The sequence below is a fragment of the Bactrocera dorsalis genome, chromosome 5 (genome assembly GCF_023373825.1).
Source record: "Bactrocera dorsalis isolate Fly_Bdor chromosome 5, ASM2337382v1, whole genome shotgun sequence".
Taxonomy (NCBI): Eukaryota; Metazoa; Arthropoda; class Insecta; order Diptera; family Tephritidae; genus Bactrocera; species Bactrocera dorsalis.
In genome coordinates, this window is record NC_064307.1 from 37,721,138 (window position 1) to 37,736,786 (window position 15,649).

Genomic DNA, 15,649 nt, shown 5'->3' on the forward strand with positions numbered 1-15,649 from the left:
ACTAAGACATCCTTTTGTTTACTTTCCACCTTTAGAGGTGCAGGAACGTTCCATTAAAAGCTGCGATAACTACAAATAAAAAACTGCGGTTAGCATATTACCAGACACGGACTTCAACGCGCCACCAAAGTTGCCAAGGTAAGATCACACTGATCGGACGCAGATTTAGTGTACACCAGACAACTTGGACGAAAACTTCCAGGTGCTTTTACTTACTTGAAATATTTTAATTAATATTGTAATTTTTTTATTACAGAAGGAAAGTTAATAACTAGCAATGGCCACGAGTTCTTCCCAAACACTTGCTCTTCAGAGAAACTCCAGTGAGCAGAACCGTTTCATGGAGAAATTAATGACGAAAATATGTAGTTTCTACGACGAGCAGTCTCTGATCGATGTTACATTTAAAGTTTCAAACCCAACGGCTCTGTAAGTATTACTTTGTTCTCAGCTTACATAAAATTATACAGATTAATATTTAAATTTTTTTTTTTGTTTTCAGTGTACCCGCTCATCGTTTGATACTCGCAGCAGCGAGTCCTTACTTCGAGAACCTTTTCAATGGCAATCAAGGCACAAATCCAGTTATCGAGATAAATGATATAGATAGCGATATTTTTGAGCATCTAATAACCTTTTGTTACACCGGACAGGCCCTCATTACCGTTAACAATCTCGCTTCCATGCTAAATGCGGCTATGGTTTTACAATTGGACGATGCCATAAGCAGTATTGTAGACTATCTCATGGCACATATCGATGAATACACTTTGCGGGGCGCTTATACGCTGGAGCGTGAAACGCAATGTGAACATCTTAAGCAGAACATCATCGAATACGAGACCAAGAATTTCATGGAGGTGAGTCTAAATATACACGTAATGTCTCACAATAACGGTACCTGTGTAATTTAAATTTTGTTTCTAATAATACTAGATCAGCCGAAGCGATGAGTTTTTGAATTTTGATGTAGAAAAATTGCAGCGTATTCTGGTATCTGACAATTTGAACATAACCCGTGAGGAAGATGCTTTCGATGCCATAAAACGCTGGTACAATTACGATGTTCCTGCGCGCCAAGAGCAACTGCCACTTTTAATAGCTTGTCTCCGGCTTACCCAATTCAATATGGACTTTCTGATGACACACATACAGCCGTTACCTGGATGTGAGCTACTGGCCTTCAAGGCGTTATCGTGGATAAGAGAGCCTTTAGCACGGCCACATATAAATATGCAATTTACGGAACCACGTGGGATCAGTGCTTCAAATTGTGGTGAGAAAACAATCCTAGCGCTTTGCTCAGAGGTAAATGCACACTGAGGCTTATATTCAAAAATGATAATCTTACATTAATATACTTACAATATTTTTGGAATAGCGGAATCCCAAACTGCTGCAATATAACAAAACTGAGGATAAGTGGCAGGAATATGCGAGTATAAAAATCGGTTACGACCGGTACAGAACTATTTTAAAGGATGATAATTTATTATTTATTGGCGGTTATAATGGTGCCACATATAATATCGTTCGTTGCTGGAATATACGAAATAAGACATGGCAAAATTTGCCCGCCATGATCGAAGCAAGAAGGGAACACTGCGTTGTCGAATTAGATGATAAAATCTACGCGATTGGTGGTTTTGGTAGTAATAATTATCTGTCGTCGGTGGAAAGGTGAATATATATGAATCTGTAATGAATTACCTAACGATGGCGATTGTGAGCTTTAACAATTTCAGGTTAACTTTAAGCTTAACGGGCTTTCACCGATGTGACTTTAGACTAGATGTGTTAGGGTAGTATGGATAAATAAAAAATAAGGTACTTCGGCATGAAAGAAGAACGGAATTAAGTGAAATGTTACGATCTGATTGAATCTGACTTTAGAAAACTCTAACACTTTGACATATAATAAAGAAATAACAGCTTCAGTTTATCGATATGCATTCTTTTTTCATTGCTTTTGTTTGTTTCCAGATATTCGACTTCCGATGGTTGGAAGTTCGTGAACAGTTTAATTGATACACGATTTTGCTCCCGCGCAGTGACCTTGAATGCTAAAATTTACGCAATGGGCGGTTATAAAAAAAACAACCCAATAAAATCCGTCGAATACTACAATCCGGATTTGGATACTTGGACTTCTTGCGCGGATATGAAAATATGTCACAGTTCACCTGGTGTAAGTTAGATTAAAATTATTAATATTAGTGGAATATTAGTGGAACGTTCATCATGTCATGATTTGGTAGAATGAGGAGTCGAAGAACGGTATATGACTTTCCTTAAGTGTTTAAAAATTTGCATTCGCCTCCTTGGATTTATTTTTCTAAAGACGGATATACGTAAGCGGAATTCGTATTCCGTCTAGATTTTTCAAATTTATTTGTGAAATGCGTTCTGCCGCTATAATAAGAGCTTCCATTTGATTTCACCGTTGCAAGCCTAAACTAAAGTTTTCAAAACCAGCAAAAGTAACTCTGCTTCAATAAAAATAACCGAAATTTTCTAATAGAAAATAGTCACTGATTTATTTAGTCGCCCTCTTAACTCTATTAAAATTAAATAAAACGTTTATTGTTACTTTTTATTTTTTCAGGTCGCAGCACATAATGGTCTCATTTATGTTGTAAGCCGTTGCGGTGCAGAACGATACGATCCTCAGCAAGACACATGGTCACAGGTACATATATTGAGTTAATTTTTGCCAATCGCTTGAGATCAAACAGAATATTCTTGAAAACATTTCGCAGATTTGCTCTTTGGAAGTTGGCGATGGTTATATATCTTGCGTATCGCTAGACAATAAACTATGGACCATTGGTGGCAAGTCTAAATCCGCTGGCAGCTCATGTGTATCAGTCTTTGATGAAGAAAATTTCTGTTGGGTAGAAAAGTGCTCATTCCCCGAAAGTGACGTGCGTAGCTGTTTTGTTGTGCCTGAATCCTTGCTGTCGTCGATGTGAATAAATAATGTACTTATTGTTCTCGTTTTCGATTTAACAAATTCTTTTATAATAAATCTATGTACATATATATATAAAACAAAGACGGGTTTGTTCGAATACTTATAACTCGAGATCTGCTGAACCAATTTTCATGGTTATTGATTCGTTGGATTTGTCTCCAGCCCGAATAGCAGAATACATATTAAAAACAATGAAAACTCGATAAAATTGGATAATTCCAAATAGTAACTTTTTTCCATAATTTTTTTTTTTCAATTTTTGTTTGTTTTGTTTTTCAATATTTTGATTTGTAAATTATTTGAATAGTTTAATTTCGATCGCTTGCTTTTTTATTCCGACTATTCAAAAGAAAAATTATTGAAAATTATTCAGAGAAAACTCTACGTGTGTTTCACACAAAGCGGTCAATTGCAGATTGAAATTTGTTACGAAGCCACGAAGAGGTCACCCTAATATCGGTCGGCGTTCGTTTTGCCATCAACGTATGGCAGCCCAAGGCAAGGCAAGGCAAGAAGTACCCCCAGGATACGGTGACATACGTGCGGAATTATGGATCGCGGTCAATCAGCAAGCGATCATCACAGCACCACTTTTCAAACAACAGTTGCGATGTTTGATTGACTTTATTTTGAAGCAACGTATATGTATATCGTGCTGTTGGATGCTAGATGTACTCTGTTGAGTGGCAAAATAGAGGTTTTCGGCACGCACACATTCTTCTTTGGATGGTGGATGATGGTTACACCAGATCAAATTGATGAAATCATTTCTCCGGAAATTCCTGATGTAAAGAAATATCCAGTGTTATATGAAGTGGTGAAAACCAATATGGTTCATGGACCTTGCGGACACCACAATCCCACTTGCAATAAATGCACGAAACACTATCCACGTGCTTTTCTTTCGGAAACGCAAACTGGAAATGATGGATATCCAATCTATCGTCGTAACTCATCAGACGACCATATAACTTAGAGTAGTGAATATCGAAGTTGACAACATATGGATCGTACTATATTCTCCACTGTTGTCTAATTCACATTCAAAACTCATATCAATGTTTAGTATTGCAGTTTGGTGAAATCGATAAAATACGTTTGTAAGTACGTCACCAAAGGAGGCAACATGGCGATTATTGGTTATACAGATGTGTGTTTTGCAATGTGGCAATACTATCTTCGGTCTTGAATTTTTTGACAGCTGCTACCTGATTTATATTCAGTTTGGTTCGGCACTTCATAATGAAGAGGCTTGACAGTAATTTTTTCTCTCAGTTTTTAAGATATCGTTTTGAAATTTTGCAAACGTCATTTTCTCTTCAAGAAGCTGCTCATTTGTCGGAACTGCCGATATCGGATCACTATAACATATAGCTGCCATACAAACTGAACGATCGGAATCAAGTTCTTGTATGGAAAACTTTCACATTTGACAATGTATCTTCACAAAAATTGGTAGAGGTTATTTTCTAAGACAATTATGTAATATACGAAGAAATTGTTCATATTGGCTTATTATAGCCTATAGTTACCATACAAACTGAACGATCGGTATCAAGTTCTTGTATGGAAAACTTTCACATTTGACGAGATATATTCACGAAATTTGGTATAGATTATTTTCTAAGGCAACAATGTAATCTTCAAAAAAATTGTTCACTGAACGGTCGGAGTAAAATGCTTGCATTGGAGACTTTTTCAGTTAACGAAATATATTCTACAAATTTGTCGTGGCTTATTCTTTAAGACAACGTTAAAACGCCAGCAAACCAGCAAACGAGCAGGAATCAATGTTGCAAAGAGTACAATTATATAGGTCGGATCCCGCACATCGTCAGTTGGAGAGCGTAAGGCAAGCCAGGAAGAATATTAGAAGACGTCGTGAACTTTCTCCTGATGCACTGCTAGAAGAACGAACACGTCAACGTCGAGCTGCCAATATCTTTGATATGTACGCATTGTTGATAAAAAAAAGGACCCACTTAAATATGCATGTGTTGTGGGGGCACTTGGTTCCCTCACCAAGTAAAAAAGATGGAAAAACGTCAGACCTCAACAAAGTTCACGCACTCGGAAGATGCTAGAAAAGTTTTTTATTTGTTATCGAAGTTTCCATCTTCGGACCAAAAATATAATTTTTGTAGCAGCTGCTATCGTATTGTCAGACAAGGGAAAATACCAATTATCTGCCTCTCGAAAGGATTGGAGTTTCCTGACATTCCGGAATGCCTTCAGGATTTAACGTGTCTGGAGGAAAGGCTAATATCCCCGAGAATCGCATTTATGCGCATCATATCTTTAGGATATCAACGACAATGCGCTATTCGTGGAGCAGTAGTAAATATCCCGATTTCTGTTGTTGAGACAGTCACCATGCTGCCACGAAGATTTGACAACAGCCATATTATTCAAGTGCACTTGAAACGTCGCTTGGAATATCAGCAAAATTTTATGACGGAGACAGTGCGACCAGCAAAGATATTGCAGGCACTGAATTATCTGCTGGGTACAGAGCTCTACATCAAGCACAATATTCAAATCTCAAGTGATTGGCTGATAAATGTAGGAAACGAGGAAACTGTCCCTTTTATTGCGGATCCTGCAGATGAGGCAGCAGAAAGAGACCTGTTTAATGTCCGACAGGAAAATGTACAGGAAATAGAAGAGGAATTAAATCCAGGTGGCCAGAAAACTTTGATGGACAATGAACCCGTTGAAAACAGATCCATTGAACGAGTTGCAATGGCACCAGGGCAAGGCAGATGCCCAAGGGATCTTACAACCGACGATGATGCTCAGGAGTTATCGTATCCAACAATTTACTGCGGAAAGAAGAGGACATCCACGGCAACTTATAGCAAAATTGCGCGATCTGAAATACGACGCTATGATCGACATTGCGCGCGTGTGGACGTCCTTCTGTATATTTATAAGTTCTACGAGTTGGAGCGCATCAAAAATGCAATTTCTATTTGCCTGCGGAAAAGTCTGGATCAAGAAATATAACTGCTGCAAATGTGAGGAATGAAAACTTTGTCAGCAACCTTATCCAGCATGATGACGGCTATCATATCCTCAAAAGACTTCGATCCTCACCTGCACATTGGGAGGCTGAAAAGAAAAAAGTTTTAGCCATGATCCGTCAGTTTGGGTTGCCAACATTCTTCATAACAATGTCAGCTGCAGACACAAAATGGCCGGAGCTGTTGGTCATATCAAAGAAGGTAGTAGATAAAGTAGACATTTTGGAAGAAGAGGCCACTGCCTTATCAAGTTCTGAAAAGGCGAGACTCATAAGGACAGATCCAGTTACATAATCCAGATATTTCGACAATCGATCCCGCCGAATGCTGAAATTGTTAAAAAATGGACTGTTTGCAGTACATTTAGTAGTCCGTTACTATTACAGAATTGAATTTCAGCATAGGGGATCACCACATTGTCATGGCATGTACTGGTTAAGCGATGCACCGCAATTGGAAAGTGATGAAATCATCAACACAACTGATGTTCAAACTTTCATCAACCGACACATTACGACTGATGGGGATGATTTGGACTTACAGGAATTTATTCCGTACCAAAAACACAAACATGGTCGAGCTTGCCTAAGAGACCTGTATGGAAAACAAGTGTGCCGACTCAACATGCCATATCCGCCGATGCCGCGGACAGAAATTCTTTTCCCCTTGGAGAATGACGAGGGTATTGAGCAACACAAACTCCAATTTATAAAAATACAGGAACTATTAAATCTGACGGATCTCGCATAAGAAGAAATAATACGCTTGAACTGCTTTGAAAATTTTTTGTCGGACGAGCGGATTAACACTGATTATGAAGGATACAAGCTCGCTCTTCGCTCATTTATAAAAAAGCCACACATTTTCTTAAAGAGAAAATTTTCGGACAGGCTTCTAAATGCCTACTATAAAAATATCCTTAACTTGCATAGAGCAAATATGGATATTCAATTCATTTTGTACGCCTACGCTTGCTGCAGCTATATAATTAATTATATAAATAAATCCAATAGAGGGGTATCAACACTACTGAGACAAGCCATGGAGGAAATAAATGCTGGGAATTTCTCCATTAAAAGAAAACAAATTTGTAAACGGGTCGGAAATATCGGCTCAAGAAGCAGCTTATAATATTTTGGGACTGCATTTATCGGAAGAGAGTAATAGGGAGATATTTATAAATACATCACAGCCAAACAATCGAGTAAGGATGCTAAAGCCCAGACGTGAATTGGATGCTTTACAGGAGAATTCTACGGACATATATGTACCGAGTGTATTGGATCACTACTCTCAAAGGCCCGATCAATTGGAAGAACTATGCTTAGCAGATTTTGCAGCATGGTTCAGATTTTCCAAAACTAGTAGGAATATTTCTTTTAATAATGAAGACTACGATGAAGTAGAAAACGAGGATGACACGACAGCTGCACCTCCAATGGCATTAAAAGATGGATCAGGATTTTTAAGAAAAAGGAAGCAAGCACTTATTCTGCGCTGGAAACGTTTTAGCGTTGAAAATTCAAGAGCTGATTTCTTCAGAGAAACTGCCATGATGTTTCACCCATGGAGAAATAAGGAGGCCGAGCTCTTAAGTAATGATGTTGAGAGTGTTTGCAACGCACACAAGGATCAAATTGAGCAGAATAAGCTCAAATATAACAAATTTTTATCCAACGAGCTTCTGGAAAACCTGCATGTTTCAGCGGAAGAAATAGCCGATGAGAGAGCTGCGTCTCAACTTTTGGATCCGGAATTCAGAGCTCTAGCTGTTCCAGAGCAAGTAGGAGATGTTAATGTTTTTCACGAGGACAACAATAGTGTGGAAGAGGCGGTTCGATTAATTAAACTACCACCTCTAATATTAGAAGGAGATTTACTGGCAATGGTACAATCTCTTAACAACAAGCAGAGGGAATATTTTGCTCATGTAATGCACAATGTCAGTAAGAAGAAAATCTTCTACGAATATGTCAGAGGTGGTGCTGGAGTGGGCAAAACCCTGCTTATAACGACTATATATCAGTCGTTGACATTGCGAGCTAACAGTGTACCAGGAACTAACCCCGAAACAGCCAAGGTGTTATTCTGCGCACCCACTGGTAAAGCAGCATTTGGAATTGGAGGTCTAACACTTCATTCCGTTTTTTCACTCCCCGTCAACCAGTCCTCCGCCGATCTTCGGCCCCTCAATAGTGACACATTGAACACTATTCATGCTAATCTCATAGATATTAGGCTTATAATAATTGATGCAATTTCAATGGTTGGAGCAAAGATGTTTTCGTATTTACATTGTAGGCTAAAGCAAATTTTTAGGAGCAGTGCTTACTTTGGAGGTATTCCAATTATCGTGTTTGGTGACTTAAAACAGTTGCCATCGATGGATATTTGCGCCGAATGGCAATGATCATTACAGTGCAATTACAGGAACTCCGCTTTGGGATCAATTTCGTTACTTCGAGCTCACCGAAATAATGCGTCAGCGTGAAGATCAAGAATTTGCCATCGCTTTAAACAACATGTCAGAGAGAAATATGACACACACTGACACCCAATTAATCAAAAGCAGGGAGAAGACCTCTAACGAGATACCCAATGAAGCCATCCATCTCTTTTATTCAAATGCTGGAGCAAATAATTTCAATTCAACAAAACTGGCGAACACGATGACCGACGAGTTTCGACTGCGAAGGATACAATTAAGTCAAGTTCCTTAACAGAACGCAGCAGGGCAAACATATTAGAAACTGTGAAGGGTTTGAAGCCATCAGAAACACAGGGAATGCCTCATACATTGCAGCTCAAAACATCGATAAAATATATGGTAACAGTCAACATAAGCACGGGTGATGGATTAGTAAATGGTGCTACAGGGGAACTAATGCAGGTGGATACCGAATCGTCTGGACTTGAAAGCACAGTGGTGCGACTATGGATGAAATTCGCAGAACCAAGAGTTAGAAGCTTTGCACGTTCCAAGCAGCCACATAGTCGCAATGCAGATTGGACACCAATCATGAGCGTGGTCCGATCATTCCAATACAAGCGAAATGAACAAATAACTATAGAACGTAGACAGTTCCCTGTCATTCCAGCTGAAGCCATCACGATACATAAAAGCCAAGGTGGAACGTACGCTCAAGTTGCGGTTCATTTAGAGGGTAGAATTAGCAGGTCAGCTTTATATGTAGGATGTAGCAGGGCCACAAATGCCAATGGATTGTATATAGTCGGGAAATTTTCTCCTCCGAACCCATTTGGACAGCAGGATCCCATTAAAACTCAACTTAATAGATTGAGGACTGAAGGTGCGTTGACGACATGCTAAAATTGATTTCTTCCTAACACTCGCATATTAGTTTGTGGACGCTTTGCCATTTCGTTTTTTATATTTTGCGTTTTTTTTTTTTTTTTGATTTTCGTATACAGCTTTTCGATGTTATTCGCTTTACACACACTTCAGAAACGAACAGTGGCTGCCGAAGTGCGGAAAACAACTGATGAGAAATATAAATTCTGAGTTCCTCAATAGCCGGCATTTTGCTACAAATGTTTATAGGTTCTCTTCTACAATTAGAGCGCGGCGCAACCACTACTTGGCTTTGAATGGAGAGAGTGAGTGAGAGAGGTTTTCGAACAAGAATTATGTTCGTATGAAATATTTCCGTTTATGGCATGTGGTTATAGTTGTAATATTTATTACAAAACTCTCCGTATTGCAGTTGTATTCTTAAAGCTGAAGGACGACATTTTTATAGTAGAAAATTTAAAAAATGCATGCGAATATATCAAAATTCGGTTTAAATGAAGTTCTTATACTATATATGCATTCAATTAAAACGTCAAAATCATCGAGAACACCATGCTTATCACTTAAGAAGTTTATTTGATGATTTTTGAAATTATTAGCGCCTTATATGTAATTGCTGCATATGGAGGACCGTTCTGCTTGCAAAAAAATAATATGTTACCCATAAAAAGTAAAGAACTTGCCTACCTTTTGAACCAGAGCCTTTCTTCATTACGTGATCTCACATATTACGAGAGGTATTATTGGTGGCAATTGCCAATCGAAGCTGTTTATAGGAAAGTTCATTACAAAGATGTTTGCACAACTAATTTTTCAGCCCTGACAGATATTAAGATGGCTAAGAAGCTTTTACTATTATAGGCAAGCTAAGGTATCAAATTAACAAATTGGGATAGGGGAGACTCTAGAACACATACACTTCAAAGTCGCAAAACAGAACACCCGCGCCGTTAGATCTGCTTTTTCCAGACTGAACAAGGAAGCAACACAAATGGGTCTGGCAGTGAACGCGGGCAAGACGAAATATATCCTGTCATCAAACAAACAGTCGTCGGACTCGCGACTTGGCTCTCACGTCACTGTTGATAGTCATAACTTTGAAGTTGTAGATAATTTCGTCTATTTAGGAACCAGCTATAACACCACCAACAATGTCAGCCTAGAAATCCAACGCAGGATTACTCTTGCCAACAGGTGCTACTTCGGACTGAGTAGACAATTGAAAAGTAAAGTCCTCTCTCGACGAACAAAAGCCAAACTCTATAAGTTGCTCATAATTCCCGTCCTGCTATATGGTGCAGGGGCTTGGACGATGACAACAACCGATGAGTCGACGTTGCGAGTTTTCGAGAGAAAAGTTCTGCGAAAGATTTATGGTCCTTTGCGCGTTGGCCACGGCACATATCGCATTCGATGGAACGATGAGCTGTACGAGATATACGACGACATTGACATAGTTCAGCGAATTAAAAGACAGCGGCTACGCTGGCTAGGTCATGTTGTCCGGATGGATGAAAACACTCCAGCTCTGAAAGTATTCGACGCAGTACCCGCCGCGGGAAGCAGAGGAAGAGGAAGACCTCCACTCCGGTGGAAGGACCAAGTGGAGAAGGACCTGGCCTCGCTTGGAATATCCAATAGGCGCCACGTAGCGAAGAGAAGAAACGACTGGCGCGCTGTTGTTGACTCGGCTATAATCGCGTAAGCGGTGTCTACGCCAGTAAAGAAGAAGAAGATAAGTTTTAGTATAGTTTTAAGGTATGAGTTGAGAAGCAACATGTTTACTTCAATAAAAAATTGTCACTTATGTGCCAAAGAAATGTAAGTTCTTGTTCAACAACCGTAAACCAAAAAAGCTCTTTAAGCACATATTTGTATATATGTAGTATGTAAATATAAAATACATGCGTGTAAGCAGAGAATACATGGTTACTCATGCCAAATTCAAATATGTTTGTCTGTTATTTCTTATCAGTCTCAGATGATCTCAACAAAAGGCTACGGTACGTATACGCAACAGTTTAATTTGCATGTTATCCATACGACGGTATAAATATACTCGGTGTTACCTTTACACGTACATTCAATTACGTTGAATGCATTCAATAAGTGGCATATGAATGTATTTAGTTGGGTGTCGGTTATTTCTCAAGTTGATTGTTTTTTCCAGTTTCTGTTTATAACTTATGATAGGTAGGTAGGTAGGAGTGCAGCCCTGTTGTCTATCGGGCTCAATTAGCACTTGATGTGCCATTTTGATACACTATTCGTAGAACCTTCTGTATCTGCTATCCCGTTTCACCTTCTTCCTCAAACCATTTTGAGGTTTCGATGAAGCTACTCATGTCTGATATGCTTTTAGTAGAAATCCATTCAAGCTTTGGTGCTTGTTGGATTCCAAGTGTTTTGTGTCGGATCTGTGCTAGGACTGGGCATTCACAGAAAAAGTGGAAAATTGTTTACTTGTTCCCTGCTGTTCCGTAGCCTCGGCAGACGCATGTTCCCCAATGGCCTGTTGTGGTAGCTGTTACTCTGTAAATAATTTTTCTTGACCTATTTAGTAAGTCGTTGGTTCTTTTCCTGTTATTTGTTGGACATAATTGTTTAGTTATGATGCATTTTGTAATGTTTTTCTATCTGTTATTTGCGACTTGTTGAAATTGTCTATTAATATCTCCTTTGATCGATCCTAGTGGGCTTGGTATTAGCTCCACCTCGGATTCGTTAATGAAAGCTGCTGCCTTTGCCAACTCGTCTGCTTTTTCGTTACCGAAAATGTTCCTGTTACCGGGAACCCAGATCAAGTGTAGTTGGAGCTTGTCTTTTATTGAGCTTAGTGCTTTCTTGCAGTTGTGGACTATACTGGAATTTGTCATAGGCGAAGGCAAGGCCAGGAACGCCGCCAGGCTATCCGCAGGCTTTTCCTATGCCCAGTGCTTCTGCTTGGAAGATGCTAGTCGAGTTCGGCAAACGAGAGAGATATGCCTAGATTAGCGGGGAATACCCCCGTGCCTACTCCGCAGTCCATTTTGGACCCGTCGGTAGAGACTAAGATGGTATCCTCCTTCCCTATTGAACCTCTTCTCAATTCTCGTCTAGATGGTATCCTCCGGCAGTACTTATAACGGGTGATTTTTTTGAGGTTAGGATTTTCATGCATTAGTATTTGACAGATCACGTGGGATTTCAGACATGGTGTCAAAGAGAAAGATGCTCAGTATGCTTTGACATTTCATCATGAATAGACTTACTAACGAGCAACGCTTGCAAATCATTGAATTTTTTTACCAAAATCAGTGTTCGGTTCGAAATGTGTTTATCGACAAATTTTGTTCAGCGATGAGGCTCATTTCTGGTTGAATGGCTACGTAAATAAGCAAAATTGCCGCATTTGGGGTGAAGAGCAACCAGAAGCCGTTCAAGAACTGCCCATGCATCCCGAAAAATGCACTGTTTGGTGTGGTTTGTACGCTGGTGGAATCATTGGACCGTATTTTTTCAAAGATGCTGTTGGACGCAACGTTACGGTGAATGGCGATCGCTATCGTTCGATGCTAACAAACTTTTTGTTGCCAAAAAATGGAAAGAACTGAACTTGGTTGACATGTGGTTTCAACAAGATGGCGCTACATGCCACGCAGCTCGCGATTCTATGGCCATTTTGAGGGAAAAAACTTCGGACAACAATTCATCTCAAGAAATGGACCCGTAAGTTGGCCACCAAGATCATGCGATTTAACGCCTTTAGACTATTTTTTGTGGGGCTACGTCAAGTCTAAAGTCTACAGAAATAAGCCAGCAACTATTCCAGCTTTGGAAGACAACATTTCCGAAGAAATTCGGGCTATTCCGGCCGAAATGCTCGAAAAAGTTGCCCAAAATTGGACTTTCCGAATGGACCACCTAAGACGCAGCCGCGGTCAATATTTAAATGAAATTATCTTCAAAAAGTAAATGTCATGAACCAATCTAACGTTTCAAATAAAGAACCGATGAGATTTTGCAAATTTTATGCGTTTTTTTTTTTTAAAAAAGTTATCAAGCTCTTAAAAAATCACCCTTTAAAACGTAAAAAAACTTTTTGTTTTTAATTTAAAGCGTAACTAAACCATTTCCATATACTTAGTATATACGTGTGAAACGTAAAAAAACTTTTTGTTTTTAATTTAAAGCGTAACTAAACCATTTCCATATACTTAGTATATACGTGTGTTTTGATCAATTGCAATATTTAAAATTTTTATCTATTATTATCAAGCAAATAAATGTACAACTATGAAAAAGTGATATTTCAAAACCAAATTTTCCGTTCGACAAAAAAGTCTGAGAGGTTTTTTCATAAAAAGATTCTTTTACAAGATACATACATATCGCTCATTTGCTGCAAGATCGGCATAAATCAAAAAACGTGATTTTTGAGTTAATGCTGCAGAATTGTTCGTTATATCATACTTCATGTTGAGTGAAAAATTCATATGAATACCTCTTATATGCTCCGCTTGAGAAGAGGTGTAAGGTTGGAGTCACCGTGTAAGGTTATAGTCAGTTGAAAACTTTAAACGCGTTTTCTGAAGAATCGATTTTTTTGACTTATGCCGGTCTTGCAGCAAATGAGCGATATATGCTCTTAGTACACCACGTCGTATGAGTAACGCAATGAATAAATCACTTGTATGAATGCTCAGGTCATTTGATGTACAACTTTAACTATGTATAAATTTTCAAAATATTTTTCTTGTATAATCCGACTAGTTTCCGAAGTTCCCTTCTGGATCTATTAAATTTGCGAAGAACCACCCAGCAGGAAAAGTCAATATACCACATATACAGATAAACGTTCAGCTTAACAGTATCGTATATATGCGACTAGTCTCTCAGCTTTTAAGATAACGATCTGAAATTTTGTACACGTTCCCACTCTCCATGAAACTACTCATTTGTCGGAACCACCGATATAGAACCATCAATACTTGTATGGAAAACTTTTTTTTATTTAAGAATACATCTATATATATATATATATATATATGCATTAATGTCCGAGACTATTCTGATCGGACCACTACTTCATAAAGCTACCATACAAACTGATGAATCAAAATGATGTTCCTTGCTGGAAATTATAATTAAAAGGATATTTAAATACGTCATGTTTTGACTCTCCAGTAGTATTATATCTCAATGCATAGGGATGGATTTTAGTATTTCTATTATAAAGAGTATCGCTGGCGCAACATACTTAACCAAAACCTTGTGAAAATATACATACTTTCTTATAAACGCAAATCAAATATCCAGAGCTTTCAACTAGGGAATGCTACAGTCTCGAAATTTCTCTAACTTTCTATCACTTTGGACATGAAAGATGCACATTGTTTGTGGCAAGCAGAATTGAAATATGTTTTTTTATTCTATTTTAGAACTTTGTGCCAGAAACTAACTGTCTGTCAAACTTTCTTAGATAGAGTGGTATGACTCTCTTTTGCGAAAATGCGGAAACTTAAGAAGTATTTTGAAAAGGCTTAGGTGAGTTTCTTCAACCTACAAGCTGCTTTTGACTCACAATTTCTATGCTTGCTCTTTTTCGCGGTGCCCTCTTGACCTCCATCTACAATGCCGCCAATTTGTTTTTTTTTTTTAATAGACAAAATACATATTAGAGCAAAGCTGCAATGCAAGTGCTGCCAGTTTATTGAAAATACTAAGTTTGTTCCATTCATTACTCTCTAACCATATTAAATTTTCTGTTATATTGCGGATTTTATAAAGCTGGTATATACTATTGCGATCACTGGATCACTGACGGGTAAGATTCGGTGATTTTTTTTTTGGATTTTCTTAATGCTGTGCCATGAAATATGAAAAATAGTGCTCAGCATAAAAACCTTTTGAAGCAGCCTTTGCACCGAAGCTTGCTAAAATTCTCGAGAGGACTATTAAAGTTGTACTTTTCTGAAAATATGGTCTGATCATTATAAGAAAACTGGAGATGGCAAGCTAGGAAGAGGGAGAAATCATGTGACATTTAAAAATGAGGAAAAAGCTATTATTCCTCCTTTTACTTAGTCTAAGAGAAGCAAAACAAAACTTGTTTACAAAAGTAATTAGATATATCTCTCCTAAACACAATACGTAACAGAAACTGTCAACTGGGATTGAAGCAATATAATATTTACAGATGAGACGTGCTTGGCTAAGTAAAGAACAAACATTATATGAATGCTTCTCTGCTCATGGATTTGGGGGTTTGAGGTGCTCAACAGAAAACCTGAATGTCGTTAGAATGATAAATTGTATAAAAAGGGTTTACTGAAATCAGCTTAAATACCTTGCGGCACA

General features: G+C 38.4%; 3 protein-coding genes across 7 annotated transcripts in view; 2 read left to right on the top strand and 1 right to left on the bottom strand.

Moving 5' to 3' along the window:
• LOC125779046 (kelch-like protein 17) overlaps positions 1 to 15,649 on the top strand; it is a 134,522-nt gene that overhangs the window by 65,472 nt on the left and 53,401 nt on the right. The window contains exons 2-9 of one of the 3 annotated variants that reach the window (XM_049459457.1): positions 36 to 138; positions 257 to 429; positions 503 to 860; positions 937 to 1,308; positions 1,382 to 1,680; positions 1,984 to 2,188; positions 2,606 to 2,689; positions 2,760 to 3,055. The exons of 1 other annotated variant lie outside the window; for it this stretch is intronic. In XM_049459457.1, coding sequence (XP_049315414.1) covers positions 278 to 429; positions 503 to 860; positions 937 to 1,308; positions 1,382 to 1,680; positions 1,984 to 2,188; positions 2,606 to 2,689; positions 2,760 to 2,972 — 1,683 coding nt within the window. In that variant the 5' untranslated portion in view covers positions 36 to 138; positions 257 to 277 and the 3' untranslated portion in view covers positions 2,973 to 3,055. Of the gene's footprint in view, positions 1 to 35; positions 139 to 256; positions 430 to 502; positions 861 to 936; positions 1,309 to 1,381; positions 1,681 to 1,983; positions 2,189 to 2,605; positions 2,690 to 2,759; positions 3,056 to 15,649 lie in introns of those variants that run through there. One more of the 3 variants, XM_049459456.1, reaches the window with a different exon arrangement.
• The window catches only part of LOC105230313 (kelch-like protein 17), a 134,882-nt gene that overhangs the window by 52,226 nt on the left and 67,007 nt on the right, over positions 1 to 15,649 (bottom strand). The window lies entirely within an intron of this gene.
• Positions 3,930 to 11,362, top strand: LOC105233708 (uncharacterized). The gene is made up of 2 exons (XM_011215861.4): positions 3,930 to 9,308; positions 9,430 to 11,362. The coding sequence occupies exon 1, from the start codon at positions 7,052 to 7,054 to the stop codon at positions 8,405 to 8,407; it is 1,356 nt and encodes a 451-aa protein (XP_011214163.2). The 5' UTR covers positions 3,930 to 7,051; the 3' UTR covers positions 8,408 to 9,308; positions 9,430 to 11,362.